General features: G+C 44.3%; 1 protein-coding gene across 1 annotated transcript; it reads left to right on the forward strand.

Annotated features, from left to right (window-relative positions):
• The first annotated feature begins 2,463 nt into the window (after nt 1–2,463).
• On the forward strand, nt 2,464–24,364 carry RNLS (renalase, FAD dependent amine oxidase). The gene is made up of 4 exons (XM_088524833.1): nt 2,464–2,567; nt 3,716–3,858; nt 4,346–4,504; nt 24,315–24,364. The coding sequence occupies exons 2-4, from the start codon at nt 3,777–3,779 to the stop codon at nt 24,362–24,364; spliced, it is 291 nt and encodes a 96-aa protein (XP_088380959.1). The 5' UTR covers nt 2,464–2,567; nt 3,716–3,776.
• The last annotated feature ends 930 nt before the right edge of the window (nt 24,365–25,294 follow it).

A 25,294-nucleotide genomic window follows, 5' to 3' on the forward strand; every position in this document is an offset into this window, starting at 1 on the left:
CCATCCAGCAGCCCATCCCATCATAAAGTCAGAAGAGGTAGCTGGATGTAGCTTGAAGGGGAGCCTTAGGCCTGTTCATACAGAATCATAGGACGGTTGCGGTTGGAAAGGACCGTTAGAGATCACCTGGTCCAACCCACCTCCTCGAGCAGGCTGCCCAGGACTGTGCCTGAGGAGCTTTCAGTATCTCCAAGAAAGAAGACCCGCAGCCTCACTGGGCAACCTGCTCCAGTTCTCAGTCACCCTCACAGGAAGAAAGCAGTTTTTCTCTACATAGTCAGATGGGATGGGATATCCTGTGCTTCAGCTGGTGCCCATTGCCTTATGATCTGTCAGTGGCCACCACTCAGAAGAGTCTGGCTCTGTCTTCTTTATACTTGTTCTTCAGATACTTATTTACGGCGATAAGATCCCTCTGAGACTTCTCTTCTTTAGGCTAAACAATACCAGCCCTCTCAGACTTCTCTCATATAAGATATGCTCCGGTCCCTTCATCATTTTAGCGGCCCTTTGTTGGACTCACTGCAGGAACTCTGTGTCCATCAGCTCCAAGTGGACCTTGGCCTCCACAGCCCCATTCTTGCATGCTTGGGCAATGCCCTCTGTATTTCTTCCAGGCTACCTGTCCTTGTTTCCACCTTCTGCACACTTCCTTCCTATATTTGAGTTTTGCCAGGAGCTTCTTGCTCATCCGCGCGAGTTTGCTGCCACCTTTTCTCAACATCCTTCTCACTGGGATGGACTGTTTTTGAGCTTGGAGGACGTGATCCTTAAATATCAACCAGCTTTCTTGGAGCCTCCTTCCCTCTAGGACCATATTCTATGTGATTTTTCCAAGCAGATCCCTGAAGCCTGCTCTTCTGAAGCCCAGAGTTGTGATCCTGCCTTTTGCCCTGCGTCCTTCTCTCCGGATCCAGAACTCCAACACAGTCACTGTAGCCAAGATTCCCCCAACCCTCACATCCACAAGCAGTCCTTCTGTTTTTGTAAGTACTTCAGGTCTGGACTAGATTCTTAGGAAGCTGTCATCGATGTTCTCCAGGGAGCTCCTAGCTTGCTTGTACCCTGCTGTATTGTCTCTCCAACAGATACTAGGGTGGTTAAACGTTACTTCTATCCAGAAGGCGGCCTTCTTCCTGATTAGGTGGCCTATAACAAGCATCCATAACAATGTCACCCATTTTTTCCCTCTCCTTAATCCTTACCCATAAACTCTCAGTCGGCCCATTGTCCACCCCTAGGCAGAGCTCCATATATTCGAGCTGCACTCCCAAATAAAGGGCATATGTCATACCCTTCATTTCCTTGGCCTTATCCCTAAAAGCTCATGGTGTCATGGCATACATTCCAACTGATCTTGTGGTGTCCTTCTGTGCACTGCACTCTTCCCTGTCTCCGAGGCCCACTTCCAGCTCTGCCACCTACATTCCTCACCCAGATTATGAAAGCTTGTGTCACTCATTTTCTTTTTAAGTATTTAACTCTGCAGTCAGATTGCAGTTCCTGGGGTCCCTTCTAGACAATCCTGATGGTTGGTCCTGAGTGAACTCTTCATTATGTTTCCAAATGGTATCCAGAAAAAGCATGCATCTTGCAGCAGTATTTCTGTCCAGGTTGGACAGTCAGGCTCAGAAAGGGCTGGTTAATGGATCATACTCTGCCTGGAAGCCAGGAAGTCAGCAGTATTCCAGGAAGTGGAATACTACATGAGACTCTCCTGGGACACGTCCTATTTAACATCTTTATCAATGACCTAGAGGAGGTGATGGAGTGCACTCTTGGCAGGTTTGCAGAAGATACCAAATTGGTGGTGGGGAGGAGGGTTACCAGTAGATACACTTGAGGGGAGGGCTGTCATCCACAGGGACCCGGTCAGGCTGGAGGAACGAGCAGACGGGAACCCTGTGCAATTGTGCAAGTAGAAGTACTGAGTTCTGTCCCCGGGAAGGAAGACCAGGAGGTTGGACTAGAGACCTCCTGAGGTCCCTCCCTACCTGAATAATCCTGAATCCCTATGATCCATCACCGCACCTGCTACCTCCCGCAGAGACCTTGCGAGGAAACCAGCCTCTCGCCACGTCTCCTGCTCGGTGTATGGGGACCGGAGGAGCCGGCGACCGGCGGGCCCCACCTCGCGGAGGGCTTCCCCCGGCGCGAGCGGCAGAGCCGTTTGTATAAACGTATCAGCCCGATTCCCCTGGCAGCTGCGGGAAAACCCGGTCTCCGGCGGGGCTCGCTCTGCACCCGCTCGCCCGGGGCCACACAAGCTCCTCTTCCCTGCGGGAGACCCTCGAGCAGGGGAAGCAGCGGGGAGCCGCAGCGCTCCCCGCCACCCCGAGCAACCCGCTGCGGGCAGTCGCCTCCGTCCCCGCGCTCCTCCGCGCGGCCCGTGCGCGCGCCCGCCCCGCGGAGGGCGGCCCGAGGCGGGTGCCCGCCCCGCGGGCGGGCCGCGGCGGCCATGGCGCGGGTGCTGGTGGCGGGCGCCGGGCTGACGGGCAGCGCCTGCGCCGCGGAGCTGCGGGCGCCGCGGGGCCGCCTCGCCGTGTGGGACAAGGCCCGCGGCGCGGGTGAGGGCGGCGCGGCGCGGGGGGCGCGGGGAGGGCCGCACCGGGAGGGAGGGCGGGCGCCTCACGGCGGGGCTGTCGCGCAGGGGGACGCCTGAGCACGAGCCGCCGCGCGGGCGCCACCGCCGACCTGGGCGCGCAGTACTTCACGCTGGAGACGGGGCGAGCGGCCGCGCCGCGCCGCAGGTGAGCGCCGCCTTCCCCTCCCCTGCGTCCCCTCCTTCCCCTGCATCTCCTCCTTCCCCAACCCTGCATCCCTTCCTTTCCCTTCCCCACCATCCCCCCTTCCCCGCTGTCCCCAGCCGCCCTTGGGAGCAGCCCCCATCGCGGAGCACTCGGCCACTGCCTGACACCCTGGGGTGTGTTTTGTCCCCTCACGCTGCACGCAGCTGGCGTTCGGATCGATTTTTGGCCAGGTCCAGCTGTGAAACAGCCTTCGCCTTAACTGGCGGTGTCTCCAGTCCCCCCTTGGATTCATTTCAGGTCTGTTGGAAAAGCATCCACTTTGCCAATCCACCCTCCCCGGTAGGGGAATACAGAGCCAAATGAGAACTCTTTTTAATTTAGTCCCTTGCTTTGTGGGGCTGTAACATCTCCACCCGCAGCAGAGGTGTCACTTGGCCGCAGAAGTGGAGGAAAATCACGTTTATGCTGCTCGGAGACCTGTTTGAACTTGCTCGTGTCGCGCTGTTGTTTGCGGTAGACTCGGAGGGGGCAGTGGTGGAACGAGGGTGTAAGTTGTAGGCGACGCAGGGTGCCTGTGATAACCCCGTGTTGTGTGAAAGGTGTGTTTCGGACACCCACATCCAGCAACTGTCCTGTGCTCCCGCGGCGAAGGAGAGTCCGTTTGTACAAATCTTCAAAGCTTTAAATACCTTTTCTTCATACTTCTTCCACCGTTAACCCTTCCAAATTCCCAGCTGAAGGGAAACCTTTCAGACAAGCTGCTTTCTAACACGTCTGTATTCCAGAAGACATAGACAGGTTGGTTGCTTACAAAAAGCTGCCCCTGGTAAGATAGCTGTAAACGCAGGTAAAAGCTGTAAACTTAGGAGTTACCCCTGTTTGGGCTTCAGCTATCAGAAATGGCCACCACTGTGCATCTTCACACAACGGATTTTACTCATCTGTGTTTTTTTGCTCTGTTGTAGCTTTTATGAGGAGCTTCTGTCTCATGGCGTCCTGGAACCCCTGACGGCCCCCATCGAAGGCATGGTGGTGAAAGAAGGCACTCGCAATTACGTGGCACCCCAGGGCAGCTCCTCGGTTGTCAAGTATTACTTGAAAAAGTCAGGTAATTTTGAGATGCCGTTGCCTGGAGTGAGAGTTGTCAGTTGTGTTTTGATGGTGTTCTGGAGCTGCTTTTCATATTTAAAATTTCCAATTAGGATATTTGAGTTCGTCATTTATGCATACCTTGAGGTTGCCTAAATGGGTGAACACGTCTGTAAGCTGTGCAGATTTCTGAGTCCTGCAGGCTCTTCACTGGCTTCAGCTGCACTGCTGACATATAAAAGTGCAGGCACAAGCCCATGGCCTAAGATCAAGGATCAAACTTATGTTTATGTTGTTGCATTAGTGTGTGGAAGTCAGATCTGACACAACTAGGACAGTCGTAATTCAGGAGGAATGGGACTATACTCTGCATAGATGATTAAGAAGAAATTTGAGCTGCATAACTTGTTAAACATCGCTGTCTTCCAATTACTGAGGGGAAAGCCCTTTTTTTTTCTGTCAAATTTACTATCACGTGTGTTTAACTTTCCCTTTTTTTGAAGCAGGTGCGGATGTCTTCTTTGAACATCACGTAACTCAAATCCGTCTTCGAGATGGGAAATGGGAAGTCTCCAGGAACACGGGGTCACCGGAACTGTTTGATATAGTTATTCTCACAATGCCCGTTCCACAAATTCTTCAGCTGCAAGGTGACATTGTAAACTGTAAGTTCATCCCTCAAAACTGCAGGTATTTCACCTAAAATGACAATTTAACATCTGGTATGGCAAAGTATCACTCGACTTTGTTTTTTTAAGATGAAAGCGGCTCAGACCCTCCAGCTGTGCGGTGAGCAGTAGCTTGTTTGCTGTTTCTGGTTGCCCCCTGTGGGTTGTATTCCCCAAATACAATTAGATCTCAGTTATCCTTTGGTGATTTGTCTGGCTAAATGTGTGGATGGTGTTGTGGAATCTTTGGAAAAAGCAGTTGCAAGAGAAGAGAGGTGCGCGTTCAGGTCTGGACAAGTTTGCTGGCTTAGGGGCAGCATCTTAGGCGTTGCAGTTGCTGCGAGAGTTTCACCTATTTGAGCCAGTTCTGGTCTGGCCTCTGGGTTAAAGCAGCTCTGTTAGTGCTCTAAAGAAGAAGAACTGACTAATACCTCACTTGTTCCTTACTGCATCTTGGGTGTGAAATGTGTCTAAATGTGAGTCTGCTTTGTATACTGTCTGTGTGTTAGAGCAGTAGGAGAGGCAGGGGTAGAGTGAGCCCCCAGGCCCTATGTGAAGGTGTTTCCTAGTAAATAGAAGCTGTTTAAGAGAAGAAAGTGTCACAGAATCCCAGAACGGTTGAGGTTGGCAGGGACCTCTAGAGATCATCCAGTCCAACCCCCTGCTCCAGCAGGGACACGCAGAGCATGGGACACAGGGTCACAGTACGGGGAGAAAAAGAGAGAGATGGGTGTCCAGCAGGGCATTGAGCTCACAGACAACATCTGACGATAGCAAAAGGAAAATGAATGTCTGATCATGATAAGGAAAAGTCTCTTATTTTAAACTTGATTCTCTGAAGAGATATTTACCCCATAAGAAGGGGGTTTCTCAGCTATTTATTGTTTGGTATGCTCATCTAGCCTTTCTTTAAGTAAGTATAATGTGTAAGTAATGGTCTTCCCACTGACTATTATTGAGTAGATGAGTGTGTGTATCAGGACTGTCCTAATCAAAGTTGGTTTTTTTTTTTTTTTTTTTTTCCCACCTCTTGCTCAGTTTAAATGGGATAAATAGCTTTACCTTCTTGGTGTTCATCACCAAATCTGAAAACTTATTCAGACAATAATACAGCAAGGCAAAAATATTTAACTTCAGTATACTTACATACTTGCTCTGTGGGATCCTGATAACACCATGTTACATTCCGAGAGCTGTAGTGTCTGGAATGATGTGTTCAGGGATTGAATAAATTCTGAAAAGCAGTAAGTGAAACGTGTCAGAGCAGATAGACTGATTCAAGGGAATACGTGCATATTGCTTGGCTTCCTCAAAAGAAGTTCTGGTTTACACGAGTATATTAAAACATGACAATTTTGAAATAAATTCAATTTAATATGCATTTAATTCCCATGAACTTTCAGTAGATGAGGTAGTGGGAGATGACTTGCATATCATATGACTTTGTGGGTATATAATGCCACCATTTAACTGTTGGATATTTTTCTTAAGTGCAGGACTGACTTCTATCTGAGGGGACCTGGAAAGGAATTTTCTCTTCCACTCTTTCTTAGTTCCCTAACTTTGGAGCTCTTTTCTTCCCTGTTGCTGTTTCTTTAGTTAAGAGATGAAAGGGAGAATGAAAAGAAGATTTTTCGAAGCCTAAAGAAAGGGGTAGATTTTAGATTCTTTTAGGCTTATAAGGGATCTGACTACCTCAATTTTATCTCTATTTCTCAGCCTTGTATTGGCTGTATATCGAAGAACTGAGTTTTGATGACAGAGAACGGGCGTTTCTTAAATCCTCTTCTCTTGAGATTTAAGGTGCAACTTCATGGTGTGGTTAAGCCTTTTTAAAAGTGTGGCCACCTGGTGGCTGGTGTTTCTACCCCACACATCTGCTGAGGCTGTGCCTCCTTCTCATGTGCTCTCAAATAGATGCTTCAGTTTTGCTCTGCGCTGGAGCCTGAACAGAAAGGACCTGTGCCAGATCCCATTTTAGCCACTTAGCTATAATTGAATCTGTGGGTTCAAAGCCAAATTAAGCTTTAAATGGATTTTGATGGAGGATTGTTAGTGCTAATGTGGACATAAAGACTGCACAATAAGCGGTGCTGCGTAAGTGCAGCTGTGTGGAGCAGAGGAGGCTTTGATCCATTAGCAAGTGTCAGAACTGGGCCTTGATTTAAATGTGTGAAATGGCCTGGGTTGGAGTTGAGAGTTGGAGTGACAGATCAGAAGCGATGAACCCTTCAAAGAACTGACCCTTTTGTTGGCTGCGACTGGAGGTTATTCTGTCACATCTGTATTTCTGATATGCTTGGGAATTTTTAACTGTCCAAATGGTTGATTTTTAAGCAGTGGTTCCTTTAATGATTGCTGTAAGTTGCTGCATATTTATTTATAAACACCATATTTATATGTATAAATTATATTTATAAATACGTGGCCGGATTGGACACCTATGCTGATGTTTTCAGAGATGCATCCTGAAAATTAGGCTCTTAAATTTGCAGTGCTTCAGCAAGAGCATCCCACACGTTGCATGGTGTGAGTTTCTTGTCACTGGTGTGTGTGACTGTGTGGTGCTATGTGCTAGGGCTTGGCCAACACGTTACCATAATTTAGGTGCCTTTTCATCCAGTGGCAAATCTGTTCTTAGACTTGTAAATATTTGCCTATATCTTTACTTACAGATATTTAAAGGTTTAAAGTTGCAGAAAGTCGGTGAATTTGGGTTTATAAATTTGAAACAGTCCAAAATTTTACCTTCAGACTTAGTTCTTGGGTTTGTGTTTTGGCTTTAAGAGTGCGGACTAGCAAAAGGGGAGTCACTGACTACTTGAGGGAAGTCTCCTTTCACCTCCCCAAATTCTTTGCATGATGCTCGGGGAATTAACGTGATGAAACGGTGAGGGAGCTGTATCCTACCCTGCATCCCAGATTTTCTGTTCAGTTGCAAAGTTTCCATCTCAACTCTTGAAGGATTGCAAAACTCGGATTCATGGATAGATATATGTGTGCATATGCATATACACACACTATATGTATATATATATGTATGTCTGCATTTAATATATAAAACTGTTCCATTAGCTTGTGTTTGCTCAGGTGATTTGTGTTCTTTGGAATGGGCCAGAGTTTATAACTTTTAGCTGAAAGGGCACAGGGAAGGCAGTGAGTTACCCATGGCTGATCTTTCCAGAGACTGTTATATTCGTTTCTTCTGTAACCCTTATGCCCAGATGTATTTACCAATTGATTATTCAGCAGTAGCAGACATGAAATAGGAATGCTGAGGGAAGCTGTAAGGTCTGAAATCGGTTAAACCGGATTTTTTGTCGAATTGGTGGTCTGTGAAATACTCATTCCTATGCCTCTTTGATTCTGGTATCTGATGCAGTTCCCTTTTCCTAACTTTGTTTTGCTTGGTTTCCATTAATAAATTGATGTGTACTGTGTTTACAGTTGAATTACCAAACAAAATTTATCCAAAAAAGTCTTTTTGCAATATCTTCATTTTTTCCTCGCATTCTATCCTTCTTTATCTTAAAATATGGTGTATGACCAGTTAGTACCTCTTCAAGCATTTGCATTCTTTGAGGTTCTGTACTAGCATTGCGTGGAGGTAGAAGGGGAAAATGCTCAGCTGCTTGCAATGTGTTTAGAGCAACAATAGGTGGCAGCAATCAAATAATCTTTAAGACATCTATACATGAAGGGCTGCGTGTAAATTTAGTGCACTAGTTTGTGTTTGGCTGTGTATTGCCTGGCAGTGATTACTGTGGTTATGCAGAAGGCAAAAGGAACACGAATAAATGAGTGTGAGTTTTGTAATGTTTGTTGTCTAAAAAGGGATAGACTTTTAAATGCAGAATCTTTGCAAACTAAAGGACTGCATTTTCCAAATATTCTTAATCTAGTGAATGTTTTGGACATGATGGGCTGCCATGTTGTCTGCTAGAAGTATACAGGGGTTTGCTTATGATCGCTAAGTAATCCTTTTTTTTTGGTGCATTTTCAAAGTAGCTTGGCAAACATATTTATCAGGTTTGTTTTTATCAAGACATTTAGTAACATAGCAATGAAAGGTAGACAATTTGCAGCAATGTTTTCATTACTTGGAATTAAAATTCACAGTTTTGCATCATAATCTGCTAATGAAAATGAATGCCTTGGCTTTTGTTTCAGGTTTGACCTATTTTTTTTTTCCATCTGTGTAAATGTCCCACATGCTTTATAAATAATACAAGCTGCTGATGATGAGAGGATGCAAGTAGAAGATGAATATATTTCCTTAAGGAGACATTAAAATGTGAATAAAAAAGTGAAACTTGGAGTTTTCATGAGTCCCAGGTTCTTGCTGAACACTCTCTGCATATGTATTTATTTTTTGGTAGAATGATGATACATTCTGAGTTTTCTAGGTCCTTTTCCAAACAAACTTAGTAGGTCTCATCCGGACTTTGAATTTGCTCTCATTACCTAACATACCTAAAATGTCTATTGTAAACACGTACACCAAACTGTTAATGACTTATCAGGCCCTAGCAGCTGAGGTCAGAGTACAAATATTTGTGCTTTCTGGTAACACAAGTAGTTACTAGTTATGAGTGAGCGTAGCTGTTGATACCAGGGTGGTGTTTTTTAAAAAAACAGGTCACTTATTTGAAACAGAGGCATCTTCCTAGGGGCTGGGGGTTGTGAAAGCGGTAGGATCCATCTTGGTGAAAGTGTACGGGTTGTTTTAATTCAGTCCTCCCGCTAATATATATTTGGCAGCTGTCAGAAGAAAACGGAAGAAGCCAAGAGATGGTGCTCGAAGGGAGGCCACACGGGTTAAAAATACCGGAGCGCAGCGAGAGAAGCGGGGGAGGTTTTTCAGCAGCAGCAGTCGGGTGACGTTCAGTCACCATGTGGCCACGGACACTCGCCCTGGCCCCGTTCGCTGGCTCAGAGAGGAGCCCCAGGAGGGAAGAAGTGCTCGTGAACCTCAGGTTCACGTTTGCTTAGGTTTCCTGCGCAGCCCCAGGGGAGTTTCAGGGCACCTGCAGCTCGGGCCGGCAGCGAATGGCACCGGTTGGACTACCGTGGTGTAGGCCCAAATGGCTCCTGATGTGCACAGCAGTCCTGCCATCCCGGCTTGACACACGCAGCAAGGGCTGATCGGGCTCTTTGCAGCCACCGGAGCCTGGATCCGCTCCTCTCCGTCCCTGCAGCGTGTGCTGCAGAGCAGAGAGCTGCCTGGCGCGTTCAAATAAGCACATGAGCAGTTTGAAACTTCCTTTTAATGCTCATTTGGGCTCCCCAGGCCGTTGCAGCAGCGCGTTTCAGAGCGGAGGCTGGAACCCCAAAAACATCAGATCCTCTAAACTTCGATGATGTGCATGTGTACGTGCATTAGGGTTTTTTCTAAATAATAAAAGTGACAGGGTTGGAATATGGGTCATACTTGGAACAGAACAAATCAGTGCTCTAAAACTGGATTATCTGAACAATAAACACCAATAGTTTTCAGTTTTTCCTAACAGCAGGCTGTGTTTGGTACTTATATGTTTAGCCAGAGAAGTCTTTTCTAAGGCTGCTCTTTGCCATTAGCCTAAAATAAGAGAGGGGAAAAAAAAAAAAGTTCCCTGCCAAAAACCATGAACAAACTGAGCAGTTCTGAAACGTCTTCATTTCTCTCTCTTGGGACATGCCTTTAATGGGCTGGTGTTTTCTGTGTTTCTGGACCTGAGAACTTAATGCTTGGTAAGCCTAGTTAAGGTATCTATATTAAACTTGCTCTTTTTTTTTTTTTTTTTTGACCCTGAAGGTAACATTTATTAATGGTTGCTTTGGGGAAACAGGGATAATCTGCATCTCACTTCTCCCTTTGATTAAAATCTCTCCTTAGCTTGAAGTTTTCTTTATGTTTTCGCAGGAAAGGGGAGATAAAATGCAGTGGAAATGTGTTTGCACTGAAATACATGCAGGTGAGCGTACACTGAGGACTTAATCCTCTTGGTTTTAATATAAAATCTATAATTTGAACTATTACTTTTATGGAATTGAAAACTTTTAAAGACTGTGGCGCAGGTTTGCAAATAGTCCTGATGTTTAATCTCTTGCTTTAGGACTTTTCTTTTTAGCTAGTGCAGCAATCAGTAATATTCATTCTAAACTTAGTGATATTCTGGCTCCGTTGAGTCAACTGTAAAATTTGCTTTGAGACCACACTTGGCTTTCCACATTTGGCATCGCAATTTCCAGAAAGGTGTGGTATGCTTTTTAAATGAAACTTCAGGAATAACTTTGCCCTCACGGATGTCCGCTTTTTCCTGTGCCAACAGATTATAAACAGTGGAGATATTTTGCATTTTGCAGAAGTATTGTGTTGTGCATTGCTAATTTTAAATGCAGGGGCTGGGTCAACTCACTGAAAACTCGCAATAGGGGAAAAGAAACACAACAGCAAAGCCCTGTGTTTGTTTGGATCAGCAAACTGATCTGACTCGCTTGAGTCCAGAGCTGAGCAAACTTGAAAGAGGAGGTAGGAACGCCCCCCCCCCCCCTCTATATTTAGAAATCTGCCATCAGATCTGTTTAAAATGACTTCTTGACGTTGCGCGCTTCAGGTTTCTTGCTATTTCCAGGGCTTTGCAACATCATGAGCTGTCCTGAAGAAATGGGCAAAGCTCGTGGCCCCTCGGAAGGAACTCGGGTCCAGGGCTTCCAATCCTAGGACGGTCTCTTCTGCCCTCAGCCAAAGCGAGCAGATGACCATCAGCAGCCACCTGACTTCTTCCCAAGTCAGATGACAGGGAGCAGGGACTGAGGTTTGTGCAGATGAGCTGATTTTACGCAGTGGTTTGCCTGGAGGTCAAGTCTTGCATTTGCTGGTTCGTTGGTTGGTTTAAATGCATTTCATTCGCAATGGCTGGCACTAGCTGTAGCTGTTGCATTCAGCAAATTTCAAACATCTCCGAAGGTTTGGGGAGTTTTGCACTTGATTTAATTGACATATCTCCCCTAATTTTAATCTTTAATGCTAGGAATTACCTCACTGCAGATGAGAAATCTTTGCCTATTTAAAACTTGATGGAAGGAGGACTTGAAACACCGGTTAGCAGCATATTAGCAGCAGCCAGGTGGGTGACTGTAGTCATTTGGACCTTGCAGATCATGATTAATAGAGATTAAATAGATTAGTTAATGGATAAATTAAATGCTTGCTCTTGGGGTGATTGGTTGGGAAGGATCGGATTTGAATGGTGCTAGAGGCCCAACAGGAACAAGGAAACACCCAAGCAAGGGAAGTTGCAGCCAATTTGAGTTTTGAGCGATTGATTTTTAGTAACTACAAAGAATCATCGTAAAAGTGAAATGCTGACTCAGCTGAAACTCTCAGGTCCTCAGTGTACCTTCCCATATTTACATTTGAGCCAACATAATTTGTGCAGTAAGTGCTTGTTCAAACTTAAAAAACGAATCATGTAGCTTACAGTATTTTTTTTAATGTAATATCCCTTTGTCTGTACAGGAGGTTATCGTCTGCTTATCGTATGACTTGGAATCTTAAAATAAATCCTTGAAGAGCATCTCAACGTTAAGAGACTAATGGGTTGGTGGCATGGGGGAAAAATGAATGATTTGACGTTTTTTCATCTGCTGTGTTGTTAGTATTTTATAGCTCATGGTGCTTCCCAAGTACTTCTCGATGCATCGAGTGTTGATACCTTTTATGTCAGCGTGAGTCTGCATCGGGCTTGTACAGCCCCCTGGTGAAGCTAATATGTGTAGGATGGAAAAAAGGTGAAGTAATAAATTATACACCTCTGGGGCTGTCCAAATGCCCCCTGGAAGGCATCCTGCCCTCCATCCCCAGATACCAGCTTTTGAAATCTGTTCTCTGTTAGTGATCACATTTGAGATATATCTGAATTTTAAGCAAAAATAAGTTTTCTTTAATATCTATCTATATATATATTATATATCTATCTATATATATATTATCTATCTATCTATCTATATATTATATATATATATATTATATATATAATTAGTAGAAAAGTAATGGTGTCCCAGAAGGGTCAGGACTGGGCCTGGTGCTGTTCAACTTGTTCATCAGGGACTTGGACGAGGGCACAGAGGGCACCCTCAGCAAGTTTGCAGATGGCACCAAACTGGGAGGAGTGGCCGACATTCCCAAGGGCTGCACTGCCCTTCAGAGAGACCTGGACAGGATGGAGAGTTGGGCAGAGAGGAACCTTCTGAGGTTCAACAAGGACAAGTGCAGGGTCCTGCACCTGGGTAGGAATAACCCCAGGCACTGGTACAGATTAGGGGTTGACCTGCGGGAAAGCAGCTCTGAGGAGAGGGATTTGAGAGTCCTGGTTGACAACAAGTTGCCCATGAGGCAGTAACATGCCCTCGTGGCCAGGAAGCCCAATGGGCTCCTGGCTGCAGCAGGAGGAGCGGTGCCATCTGGGTGAGGGAGGGGATCCTGCCCCCCTGCTCAGCTCTGGGGAGGCACCTGGAGCATCGAGGGCAGCTCTGGGCTCCCCAGGACAAGAGGGACATGGAGCTTCTAGAGAGGGTCCAGCGTAGGGCCACGAAGATGGTGAAGGGACTGGAGCATCTATCGCATGAGGAAGGGCTGAGAGAGCTGGGTCTGTTTAGTCTGGAGAAGAAAAGATTGAGAGGAGATCTGATCAACATGTAGAAGTACCTGAGGGGGGTGGGATTGTAGGGAGCATGGGGCCAGGCTCTTCTCCGTGGTGGCCAGTGACAGGACAAGGAGTAACAGATACAAGCTGAAACCCAGGCCGTTCCATGTCCATGTGAGGAAGAACTTCTTTCCTGTGAGGGTGCCAGAGCCCTGGCACAGGCTGCCCAGAGAGGCTGTGGAGGCTCCTTCTCTGGAGATCTTCCAACCCGCCTGGATGCCGCCCTGTGCTCTGGGTGTCCCTGCTGGAGCAGGGGGTTGGACTGGATGATCTGCAGAGGTCCCTTCCGACCTCAACCATTCTGGAATTCTGTGTACTCTGACAACCACTGTTGCCCTAACGTGGACCTGATTTCTCCTTAGTGTGAATGTGACTTGTCTGCCAACACCATTTTTTGCTCCGAGGAAAGCTTAACATCTTATTAAGTATATTTGTATTAAATCTCCAGGAACGTTTCCTCTTGAATAATGCTGTGGCTTTATCAGGCCCATATTTCCTAGTACTATTTCTTTTCTCTGTTGTTGCAGAACTGCATGGTTTAGAATATTTTGCTTTCTCAAAAGACAGTGTCAATAGTAGGTGAAACACAGAAAAGTAGGAGAAAAATACCTTGATGACACAGTCAGCTTTGTGTCTGTGCACAATCTGACACCCATCAAGGAAAGAAAACTGTTCACAGGAGAGATATTGCATAACTCAGAAATGGAAATCATATAGAGTTTTATAACCCTGGGAGGAATTACAGCACTTCCCCTTTGGTAGGCTTTAGATCACTAAAAAAAAAGTCATGATACAGGAGAAAAATGAGGTATCTTTCCTCACCATGCTTTGCTTTAATCTTCCTTTGTCACCAAGGCACGTATCTTTAAAGAAAATAAGGAAGAGAAAAGAAGAACATGGTTTCAGTACAAGCAAGTCATATTGTTGCATGCTGGAGGCGTATTTAGCAAAATATTACAATCTATTAGCAAAACTGTTCTGTTTCAGAACTTTTCTAGGGAGGGCCACACTTGTATCTGTTATGTTTTAACTCAGAGGTAAAACTACAGAGCTCTTTATCCGATTTAAATTTGTTATTAATTCTCTTATTTTTATTAGCACATTGGATTGATCAGTCCCCCACATCATCACGATGTAGCTGCCGTGAAAATCCCAAACACTAGATCATCAGGTAGGTCTCCCATAGGGAACCAGCTAACGCCAGTTCAACAAGATTTTAGTGAGAAAATGAGAGAGAAGATCAGACCATACATTTCTTGTTAACATGAGGAGTCCTGTGCCCTCAGCCTGCATCAACAGAGAAATCGTTCTGTTATTTATCAGTTTCTCAGCAAAAACTTAATGCACTCGTGTATGCAGACTCCTACATTGGAGTCTGCCCCAACACGTCCTTCAACATCCGGCAAAAGAGAAGAGGAGAAGAGTTTCATCCAACAGCATATGGTTTTATTTAAAACATATTTCACAACTGTGGCATTCGTAGACAGGGCTCACTTATGTAATAGGCTCCCACTTCTTTCCTCTGCCAGCAAGCAAAAACTTCAGTATGTGCACTCACATTTTTAAGGTTAAAAAAACATGGAATTGGTTCATTTTAGTTGATCAAACTAAGGATAAGCATTTATGTCACTGCACTAATGAAAACTACTCTTGAGATGGTAAAAAAAACCACATACAATTCTTAGCTGGAAGTTTGCTTCTTTATCCAACAGCAGGTAATTCATGAGAGATTTCTGTATATAGAAAATTGCCGTATTTCCATCAGAAAAATAACAGACTGTGGAATATTTGGAGACTAAGATGGGGGAATGATAAACACTGCCTGCCCTTAAATGGAACATAGTAGCTTGTTTGCTTCCTCCACTATGTGATATTTAGCTTAAAAACATTAATAAACTACAGTCTCCTGGCCTAATCGTATCCAAGTGATTAATACCATTTATTGCAACTGCTGAAACGTTCTCCTTTTTCTTTTTTTTATCGGTTATTTAAAAAAAGATATTTGATGTTAGTGTTCTGCTTTCAGCTTTCTTTAACACATCTGCGGTAGATATGATCTAAAAAGGGAAGTACAAACATTTCAGATATTGATGTTGGTGCTAAACTTGCTGGCAATTTTTATGGCGATGGTTACACAGCAGTAGATCAGGAAGGGTTGCATAGACATAGTAATGTGCCTATGTAATTCTTGGAGTGTTCTTTATATTTTAATTTGTAAATGCAGGGAGTTATACATTCATTAAATACAAGGGAAAATTCAAATGCTCTCAGCTGTGACCAACTCCTGGCTTCCTTTTTCTCTTTCTTTTTTTTTTTTTTCCTCGCATCATTTTCCATTTTTCCCATGCCTGTAGCTCCCTGCGTACAAGAAAACTAGAATCTCATTCCTGGGCTCATCCGCTTGCGTGGGACACGGCCGTGATTTGGAGTCCGTACAGAGCCAGGGCCTTTCTGCGTCCCTCGGAAAACCCATGCGACGACGGTCGCGTTCCAGACAGCAGCTTTTGCCATTTCCTGTGCGCTGCGAACTCCGTTTCCAAACGGAGACAAAAGCCTTTGTTCCGCTGAGTCACGCTGCAGGGCCATGGCAAAGCTCGTACACGTTGTTCCCGGTTCCAGTTTTGACTTTGAAGTCAAAATCCCTTTTTTGTTTGAAGCTGGAGTTGCAATAGGGCTTCACATGCGTGCCCCTGCCCGCGTTCTCTCCACGCTGTGTTATCCTAGTTCTCCCTTGCGGTTGCGTCGGTTCTGTCAGCAGTTTGCAGGTTTGCCCTGCTTCACATAAAACAGTGCTTTTTGAAAAAGGGAAGTGGAAAACAGTGCTAGCTTTCACGAGTCCAAAGCATATTATCTCCCAAGGTGATGAGTAATAATAAATTGCTATTTTTGAGGTGCGTAATTCCCTTTTTGATTGCCTAGGACTACATCTGACTACTTGTTAAACCTTATTGGAGGGATGCTGGCTTGCAGCCAGTAGACTGTTGTTGTAATAGCAGGGTTTGATCCATGATCTGGCTGTGTAACATGTATGTTATGGTATGCCTGGAGCCTTTGTGGGCAAATACCACTTGAATTATTTGGAATAATTATAAAAATAAATTGCGATAATGTCAAGCAGCAAAGCCAATGAAAATTGCAGTAGATTTAGAAAAGTGTTTAATTTTGGTGTTGTGAAAAGGGAGGGAAGCGAAAGAAAGGGAAAAGAAAGGACACTGCGAGGGTCATCTTGGTCTTGGACCAAACGACGGCGAGATAGGAGGACCTGCAACTGCTCTGCTTTTTAAAAGCTGTAGAGTCCAATCTTGGTTTAGAAAGAGCAGGTTTATAAAGGCTCATGTTAAAATTTTGTGACTGCTTGCAGCTTTAAAATATTGTGTGTTTAGCTCTAAGAGAAATCTATACTTCTTTGAGGGCTTTTTTCCTCCCCCCATTACCATTATTAGCGAAATTCAAAATTCAGGAACTATCCACAAAAAAAAAAAAAAAAAAGAAAAAAAAAAGAAAAAAGAAAGAGGAAATAAGTGTGGAATCTCTGAACTCAGGAGTAAGGAGAAGAAATGAGTAGTGATCATGAGAAACTGTGGTTATTAAAACCAGCAGAACGTATTGAGCATCTGGAAAAAACAGAGGGAGTTGGAAGTTAATGCTAGATAGTTGCACAAATAGTGCACACATATATAGTGCACAAAAATATAGTGCTATGTGCCTTCTTAGTACTGCTTTAAAGAACATATAAGAAGATGCTGAAAGGCAGTTATCAAGAAAACCTAAATTTACTGCAAAAACAGTAACATGCGCCACAGGCAAAGAAAGAAGACGTTGGATCCCAAGTTTGTTCAGCTCTTTCTGCTCGGGATTGAATTCCCGTTGCTTCTTTTATCACAGCTAGATTTTGCCTCCTTTGCATCCTTCAAATGCATCTAGTGTTGAAGGACACAATTGCCTCCTGTTTTGCTAAGACAACTTGAAAGGCAAAACTTGAAGACCGGTGTTTTCTGAAGAAGGAAATGAGTTTTGCAGAGCTGCCGAGAACGGGACGGGGATAAGTAAATGGAGTTGAAGATGGGGAAGGAAAAAAATACAAATTTTCCTAGGGAAATAAAAGTGGCTAAAGCAGAGTCTGGAGGCTGCATCCTTATATGCAGATGGGATTGAGGCTTCCAGGACAATTTGCAGATTTGTACTCAAGTTTAACGAGTCTGGAAGTGCGGCTGCTTCTTCTGCACTTTGATGGGTTCAGCAGGCAGAGGACACGACTTTTACCCGTCAGCACCCCCTGATCAAAGGCACCGTGACACCCTTATTTAAAATACCTCAGGAGATTTAGCGCTCGTCCCTGGAATAGTTCAAAATCTTCCCTAAAAAGACACTTTAGAATAAATATAAAACGAATTCAGTAGACCTGCCAAAACCAGGACAAACAGATGACATGGCTGGGAGCTGCTTTGGAAAAATTCCTTAAAAAGAAAACTTACCCTTTCTAGTGCTGAATATTTACCAGAATAAGAAAGTAATTTCTGTATGATTCTATATGAAAATTCCTGCAGTGTCAGTTGATGATGTTTGGTGGTTTTTTTTTTTCCTTTTTTTTTTTTTTAAATAATTGGTGAAGTGTAAACTTCATATTTACTTACTGATCGCAGTGCATCTGCCTGTGTTCAAAGTCAGCCTCTGATGCAAAAATCAGGTAGGTAGGTGGCAAAGGGGCCCGTTGGGCTGCTGCCAGGTGCCCTGCTGAGAGACTTGGGCATTAAGAGCAGTCAGATGCAGCTGATGTTGTTGCTAAAACAGTTATCCCGTTGTTCCTCTGAGTCTGCAAGTACCTCCTCGTGTTCCTCTCTGCAGTTTTTGTTAAGGATGTCCCTTCCCTCTTCTGCTCTTGGCATCGCATGTCGGAGGGCATCCACTGCCATTTCAATTCGTTTCAACCAACATGTTGATTCTGGATGTTCTGCTATTTGTTATTTTTTGCTGCCTAGTCCCTTTTCCATGCTTAACTGACATCCAGTGCCTTTTCCAAAAGCTTCTACTAGATGTGAAGGATTTATCGCATCTGTTGGCCAGTGCTGCAGGTGTGTGGCCTCTCGGACGTAGCCACGTGTTGGACAGACACCACAGTCCTGCTGCTTCATGCTTTAGATGAGCAGTGCCTCCAACCTGGGGGTGTCCTGAAGTATTTGAAGGCTCTCTCTCTTCTTCAGGGTGGTGCTGGGTCATGAGGCTTTCAAGCTCTGGGTTTTAAGGACTATGTCTTTGTCTGGTTCCCTAGCGTATGAGCAGTTCTCGTTGCTTTTCCTTGGATTACAATAGATCCTTTTGGGTAAGAGAGGACCGGACTGAAGTTACCTCGAGAACCAGGGATTTTCTTCATGCCTTTGTGCAAAGCACACAAACAGATGCTGATAGATACTCAAGGACTTTGGACAGTGAGATAAATAGCTGCATACTTTACTTTCTAGTTCTTATGCAGTCTCCAGCACCAGTGTTTTAACTTTACCTTCACAGTCTGTGCTATGACTCCTGCTATTACAATATCCACTGTTGAGTGAAAGGCCTCGGTGTCCCTAACACTTATCTACCCTCAGCAGCAAACAGAAAGGGGAGACGGAAGACTGAAATTAAAATAAAAAATGCATCGTTCAGTTAAGACAGATTAATAGTATTACACACAAACCACACTTCCTTGTGGTTTATAGCGGTTCTTTGTATTTTTTGCATGGTCTAAAAATACTGTTCTTGCTTTGTTTTTTTTTTTTCTTCTGCTGGGGAAAATCAGTGAGGGTTGCTTTTAGGTGGGAGTGATTGCATTCAACCCCCTTATTTTTGATATGCAAAAACACGATGCAGGTGCTGCTTTCTGTGGCTCGACTGAGGAACATCACTTAATATAAAGTTTCCAAAGGTATTATTTCACATGACAGAAAACACTGATCTTTAGAGGGGAAATAAATCAGATTTATTTACACTCACTGAGGGCTGGTTAATGTGTGAAGAACATTGCTAGAGTTTGCAGTGGCTGCTGCAACATGTACTTTTAGGAAATCTCAAGTTTTCCTTTTCCTTTATGGTGTCTGCTGTCTGCGTATGAAGTGGGTCTTTGCATACAGGTGTCTGCAGGTTGAGTCCTGGGTGATTTAACAGATGTTCTTGCCTCCTATTCTGATGGAGATATCTCATCTAGAAGGCAAAGTTACACCTTGGTGATATATCTTGCTCATCCTCTTGTGATGCATTTTATGGATGCACACCAATAACTTGGTCATGACCTGTTGAGGTTTACACTGTCTCATTCTTCAAAAATGAGGAGCACAGTTTATAGCATTTATTTCTCTTTATAAAGGTATGATGGTCATGAGTGTTTGTGAGATATGTTTTCGTTGCATGGCAGCTCGACATGTCTTCTCATGGGCACCAAAGAATCAACTGTAAATCTTCTGCTCTGGACAGAGAACAAAGCTGTTGCAGCTAATAAGTCTTAGTATAGAAGGCTGGTTTTTAGACTGAAGTTTTAATGCTCTGAATATGACAGAATTGCTTATTTTACCAGAAATGTTTGCAGTGGAACGGAAACCTTCTGTTGAGTTCTCATCAATAACTTCCACGTATAGGAACCCTGGTAATATAGACACTTCTAATGAGAACTTGCGCCGCTGATTCTATTTTTGGGAACCAGTTGGCTGGCTAACAATAAATGGACATAATTATCATGCCAGCTCACCATTGGCAACGACTTTGATGGCAGCAGTTTCACTTACAGAGGCTATGAATCGTGAGTCATCAGTTTTATTAGGCTTACAGTTTCTTTTGCAAGACTTGAAGTCGTTCCCTTGATGACTTTCAACTTCCGCTAAATATTTGCAGAATGACGAGGAACACATTGCATGCTCTTCGTAGGTGCAACCCTAATAGAAGATTGCATATTTTTCAACACTAGAGCAAAAGACACATTTCAGGTTATTTTTTTTCTGAGTTATTCTTGATTTATAGATCATTATGTACAAGTGCTTGTGTCCAGGCAGTGATAGGCAGGGGTTTAGGGTCAAGAGGAGATGGCTGATGTGGCAGTTCATTTACAGCGCTGGAACAGAGCAATGCTCTAGCAGTCTGTATTTGTGAGCGTGGATGCAGACACCCTTGGTGTCTCCCAACCTCTTCAGATGTTCCTCGAGCCTCGGTAAGAGTTTTGCAGCTCCCTAACGGAGATGAAAAGCTGTTTAGGCTCATGAAAAACCACATTAACGGAGCATTAGGAATGACTCTTGAAAAACTGGGCTGCTCCAGCTGAGCATACACCTTCTGTAAACTGTCTCTCTCTTGGTGCCTTGGATGACTGTGGAAAGACATGGAGAAAGTAATTAAGCCCCTTGCACTAGGATTTGCACTAGGGTGCTTTAGTTTAGTTTTGTTTTGTTTTTAATGTGTACAGTGTTGTTTTTCTCAGGTGAGGGGAGATGGCAAGAGGAAAACCTGAATACTTTTTGATGAATTAGGTTCTTTTGCCAGAAATGGAGCATGCTAAACGTGACTTTTGCTTAATGAGCGTGGGATCTGATAATACCTATTTTCTTTTCAACTATGGCTTTGGTTCTCTTTTGCCTTTAAACAAGATGACCTGTTTTGGTGACAGTGTTTGAGGTTTTGTGTTAAGCAGAATAGACAGCTACTAGCTGACTATTGCTTATCACCTGCAGGCCGTTTTAAATGAAGTCCTGCAGGAAGATCCATCCTTGTAACAGTGAGTAGCACCGAGTAACTTCAGCAGGATAGCACTGGCACGACGGATATGGGGAGTGGAGCTCACTGTTTTGAAGGTGAGACCCGCCAGTGACTTTCGTTGTAGTTGGAGCTGTGTTTTCATTCTTTTAAACAAGTCAGTGAGACACAGCTGCAGGGTAAAACCCAGCACAATTACAACAAGCTTCAACTTAGGTAATTTGGAGCAGACGGCCTGAAATTTTGGAATGAATCCAGTATTGCTGGATAAACAATACCGCATCAGGATGCAGATTTCGTTTCAGAAGGAGCAAACTGCCGTACATAGATCAGCATCAGATTTATTTGTGCTGCCTTGAAATCTGGGCCTGTTTCGGCAAGTAATGAGAAATTTGGATTGCCTTATTGTTCCCTCCATCGTGTACACGACTCTACACTAACTTAAAACATCTCTGTGTTGTACCTGATCTTCCAGAGGAAATATTGCCAGCTGGCACCCTTGGTTTGCTGGTGCCAAAGCTGAGGTGCAGCGATGGTATCTGCAAACGCAGGCCTCAAACTTAATTTTCAGTTGATGATAGCATGCAAAGGACTGTTTGGGGAAACCCATGGTGTTTCAGGTAGCCTGAGTTACATGCCAAGTTGCGGTCAGGTTTTGTGCTTTTTGCAGTCGAGTCAGTTTGAAATCTCCATCTTAAATTCACCCTCATTAAAATGAAAGGATTTTCCCAAGTATTCATCAGTGTGACGCACATTGAAACGAATGTACGAAATATTGGCAATTTTTCCCCAGAGATCCACCACGTGAAAGGGTAATTTAAAAATCAGGGTGCAGACTGACTCTTTTCTCCAATTTCAGTCCTGTGCAAGTTTTTATAAAAAACTTAAAACCAGGTTTTCGCTGTCATTTGCAGCTCTTTAAATGTGCTTGAGTACTTCTGTATCTCACAGGAACAGGAGAAAAAAAAAGATCTTGTCGAATTACAGAAAGGATCTAGGTGGGTATTCTATATAGCTTGAAAATAAGGGGGCACGGGCAAGTGTTTGGTGGGCAGGATCATTAAAACCAGTTAAACAGAAAAACGCGTCCATCACCGGTATTGGAAGCAAGCGGCGGAGCTGTTGCCTCAGGGTGACAGTGAGGCTGGCAGCTTGCCCGGATGGGCATTTCAATGCCCTGGGGGTTCCTGAAGGCTGTACTTGTTGTGACAGGCTTTTGCAGGCCCGTCAGGCCGAGACGGCTGCTGTGGAGGACAGCGAGAGATCCTTGAGCCCCTGAGGTGAAAGGCCGGCGTTGACAGGGACAAGCCGCAATATCTAAGGGAGCTTTAGAGCTGGTTCTGTACTGCTCCAAGGGGAATCGCCTTGGAGCTAAAAGTTAAAGAAAAAGCAACAAGAGAATCAACATTTAGATTTGTAAGGACATTTGTAGATTTAGGTAAGTGGGGACTGCCGCTTGGGAATGAAGATCCACGTCATTTCAATCATGAAGGTGAAAATGAAGGATGCAACAGAGTTTTTTTAGAGGTTCCTCTGCTGCTCCAGGTAATCCTAGGTCTTGTGGAGAAGTAATGCCAGATTTGTCTCTGAATAATTTTGCTGAGCTGTTCTCTTTCTTTGCGTTGGTGGTTTGTGAGCTGTCTCCATATCCTCGTTCAGCTGTGCTTTGCTCAACTAGGAGGATGTTCCCCATGTTCCCGTGTGCTGAGGGTTAGAAGACCTTGTCCATCTCAGGACTTCTGATCAACCAGGAAAGATGAATTGAAGGATGAACTGGTTAAGCTGAATAGGTGCCCAAGTCATAGAGCTCTTGGGAGCATGTTCCCAGAGGTGGTATGAAGGCATGCACTGGAGACAAATTGGCTTCCCCTTTGCTTCCATTTTGCCTTGCTTCAGGCCCATGTTAAATGACACCCTTCAGTCCTGTGCTTTCATAGTCCTTTCGATGCACAAATATAAGGGAAAGGATCCCGTTAAGCTTAAGACAGAAAATGAGCTCTCCCCCAGTGTCCCACCATGTTTCCCCTTCGAAGATGTTCAGGATTTTAGCATCACTTGGCCTTGCTGCGGGGTTCCTCTCCAGGGCCTTTCCCAAATGCCAGAGCCTGGCAGCCAAAATTCCCTTCCAAGCCAGGGTTCCAGGGAATTGGGGGCAGCAGCACCACGTCTACGCTTGTACACACGGAGAGGTTACCTGGGACTGAGCTGAGGCTTGAGCTTCTGCGGTGCAGACACCCTGTGGGTCCACAGCTTCATTTTCCCGTCCGCACGCTCTCCCCATGCGATATTCTGGAGGAAATGTGGTAGGGTGATGCTGACGTTTTGACTTCCTTTCCTAACTTAACGGGCTGGATTTGTTTTCGACAGGGTTTTTGAGGTGGTTAAACAACGACATTTGCACTTCTTGCTTTGGAGGGGTTAGTAATTCTTCAGAATGGTGGAATTTGTGATTTAATGTGAGGAGGACTCATGAGCTTTGACACTAGTGGAAGAGCCATGGAAAAATGCAAAATGCAAGTTTCTAGTTTCTCGTAGTCATGGCGGAGGACATTTATAATTTACGGGAATCCCGGAAGGAATAATGAAAGAGTGGGAATTGTTGCCTGGGCTTCCGAGCTGTATGGAACTTAAATCCTTCCTGCAGAAAAAGACGTGAGATATCATAAGCTTCCCCTTGGATTATTATTCCAGTGTGCTAAGCCGTTGCTCTAAAAAACTCGACAGTAATAAAAGACATTGTGTGTGTTTTGGGGTTTGTTAAAAATATATGTGACTTTTTGAACTTTTAAATAACGTGCACACAGGCTAGACAAGTCTTTGCTGCAGTATTGCAATCTGACCTCACTGAGCTATTTATTGTTTGTCTGGCTGTGAATATGCTCTTTATGCGCGTATCGCTCTTTCATGTTCATTTTAAAGGAGCTCCCACTCGTAAGCTCATAAAGTTCAGACAGCAACGGATTAAAAGAATGACTGTCTGTCCAGAGCGCTGCAGTGCTGCCTTCCAGAAAATCTTCAAGCAATTACACAGACAGCTCTCGTGGAATGAAAATTGGCTCCTTGATATTTAATAAACAGAGATCTGCTTATCGGAGAAAACGTAGGCGACAGCAGCTTTTACAGTGGGATGGAGCGCCTTCGTTTAGGCCTGGAGAATGAAAAATGAGAACTTTTATAGAAATGAGGTGTCAAAGATTTGGAATTAAAAATTTCCATACTGCTTTTATTGAGACTGTTAAGTAGGCTATTAAGATATTCTTTTACTTTTTTTTTTCCCTGCGAAAAAACATGGCAAATACTCATTTTTTAAAATCCATTTTTACAAATCAAGTTGATCATTTCACCCTATCTACAGTTTTCACCGAACTCACTTTTCTATCATCTGTTAAATTTCTTTCTTACTGCAGGCAGCCTTTTCAAAGAAATCTGCAAGATGAAAGAGTCTCTTGTCCATTAATGTTATGGGAAAGACTGTGTTGCCTGATCAAAAGTTGCAGAACAAAATGCATTCTTCCATCAGGTAGATTTGTTATTGTTGTGTTTTCTAGAAATCTACCAAATCTTTTGGAAGCTAAGGCCACTTCTACCAAGTGGGAAGGTTATTGAAATTACAACCAGCAGATAGAAGAGCCCTTTGGCTACTTGCACTCTGGCAAATGCACGGTGAGTGAAGGGTGATCGGAAGCAAGCCGTATTCAGTTAAATGCTGAACATGGAGACATGCTTAGACATTGCTGTCATTCACTTCTGTCCCCATTTTACTCATCGGAATTAGTCAGTGGGCGAGTGAGACCTGCATTCAATTACGTGCGTTCTTAAAGAAGGTATCACCAAACCCGACACAGTAGATAAATATTTAGCTCCCAGCCTTTGGGAAGAAACTGAGTAACAGAAAAAGAAAAATCTAGCGTCTGGATGAGGGGATAAGCCATCTTTACTTCTGAGCAAGCAGAACTGCTACGTTTTCTCAGTAAATCTTAATTGTTTGATCCTTGTTATGTGCCTCTCACTGTGTTATCAGATTGAGCGCCATGAATCAAATATATAGTACGGTCATTTAAACTGCCCACAACTACTCTTTCCTCCCCATGTCATCCCAGACAGCCTTAAAAAATACATGCTATGTGTTTTTATTGACCACATCCTGCACCGCATGATACTTGCAAGGGTGGAACAAAGAAGACTTCATCACACTGCAGTTCAGTGACTGACAATTAGATTGCAGATTATAAAGCCCAAAAGGACCACGATGACCAGATAAAACTGTCTCCTGGAGGCCAGAGGACTGCTCTAATTGGGACAGATCTAGGAAGAAATATCTGATCTTGGCATAAACATCTTCAGTGATGACTGAGCCAAACAACACTTGGTTTGGTAGTCAGTTTTG

The sequence above is a fragment of the Tinamus guttatus genome, unplaced genomic scaffold, assembly GCF_059628265.1.
Source record: "Tinamus guttatus ecotype Peru unplaced genomic scaffold, ASM5962826v1 Tinamus_guttatus_pri_ptg000023l, whole genome shotgun sequence".
Taxonomy (NCBI): Eukaryota; Metazoa; Chordata; class Aves; order Tinamiformes; family Tinamidae; genus Tinamus; species Tinamus guttatus.

Coding starts and splice junctions, on each gene's coding strand:
- RNLS (XM_088524833.1), top strand. CDS start 3,777: ATGGTGGTGAAAGAAGGCACTCGCAATTACGTGGCACCCCAGGGCAGC. Junction 3,859..4,345: donor GTATTACTTGAAAAAGTCAG/GTAATTTTGAGA, acceptor TTTTTGAAGCAG/GTGCGGATGTCTTCTTTGAA. Junction 4,505..24,314: donor GCAAGGTGACATTGTAAACT/GTAAGTTCATCC, acceptor TTCTTACTGCAG/GCAGCCTTTTCAAAGAAATC.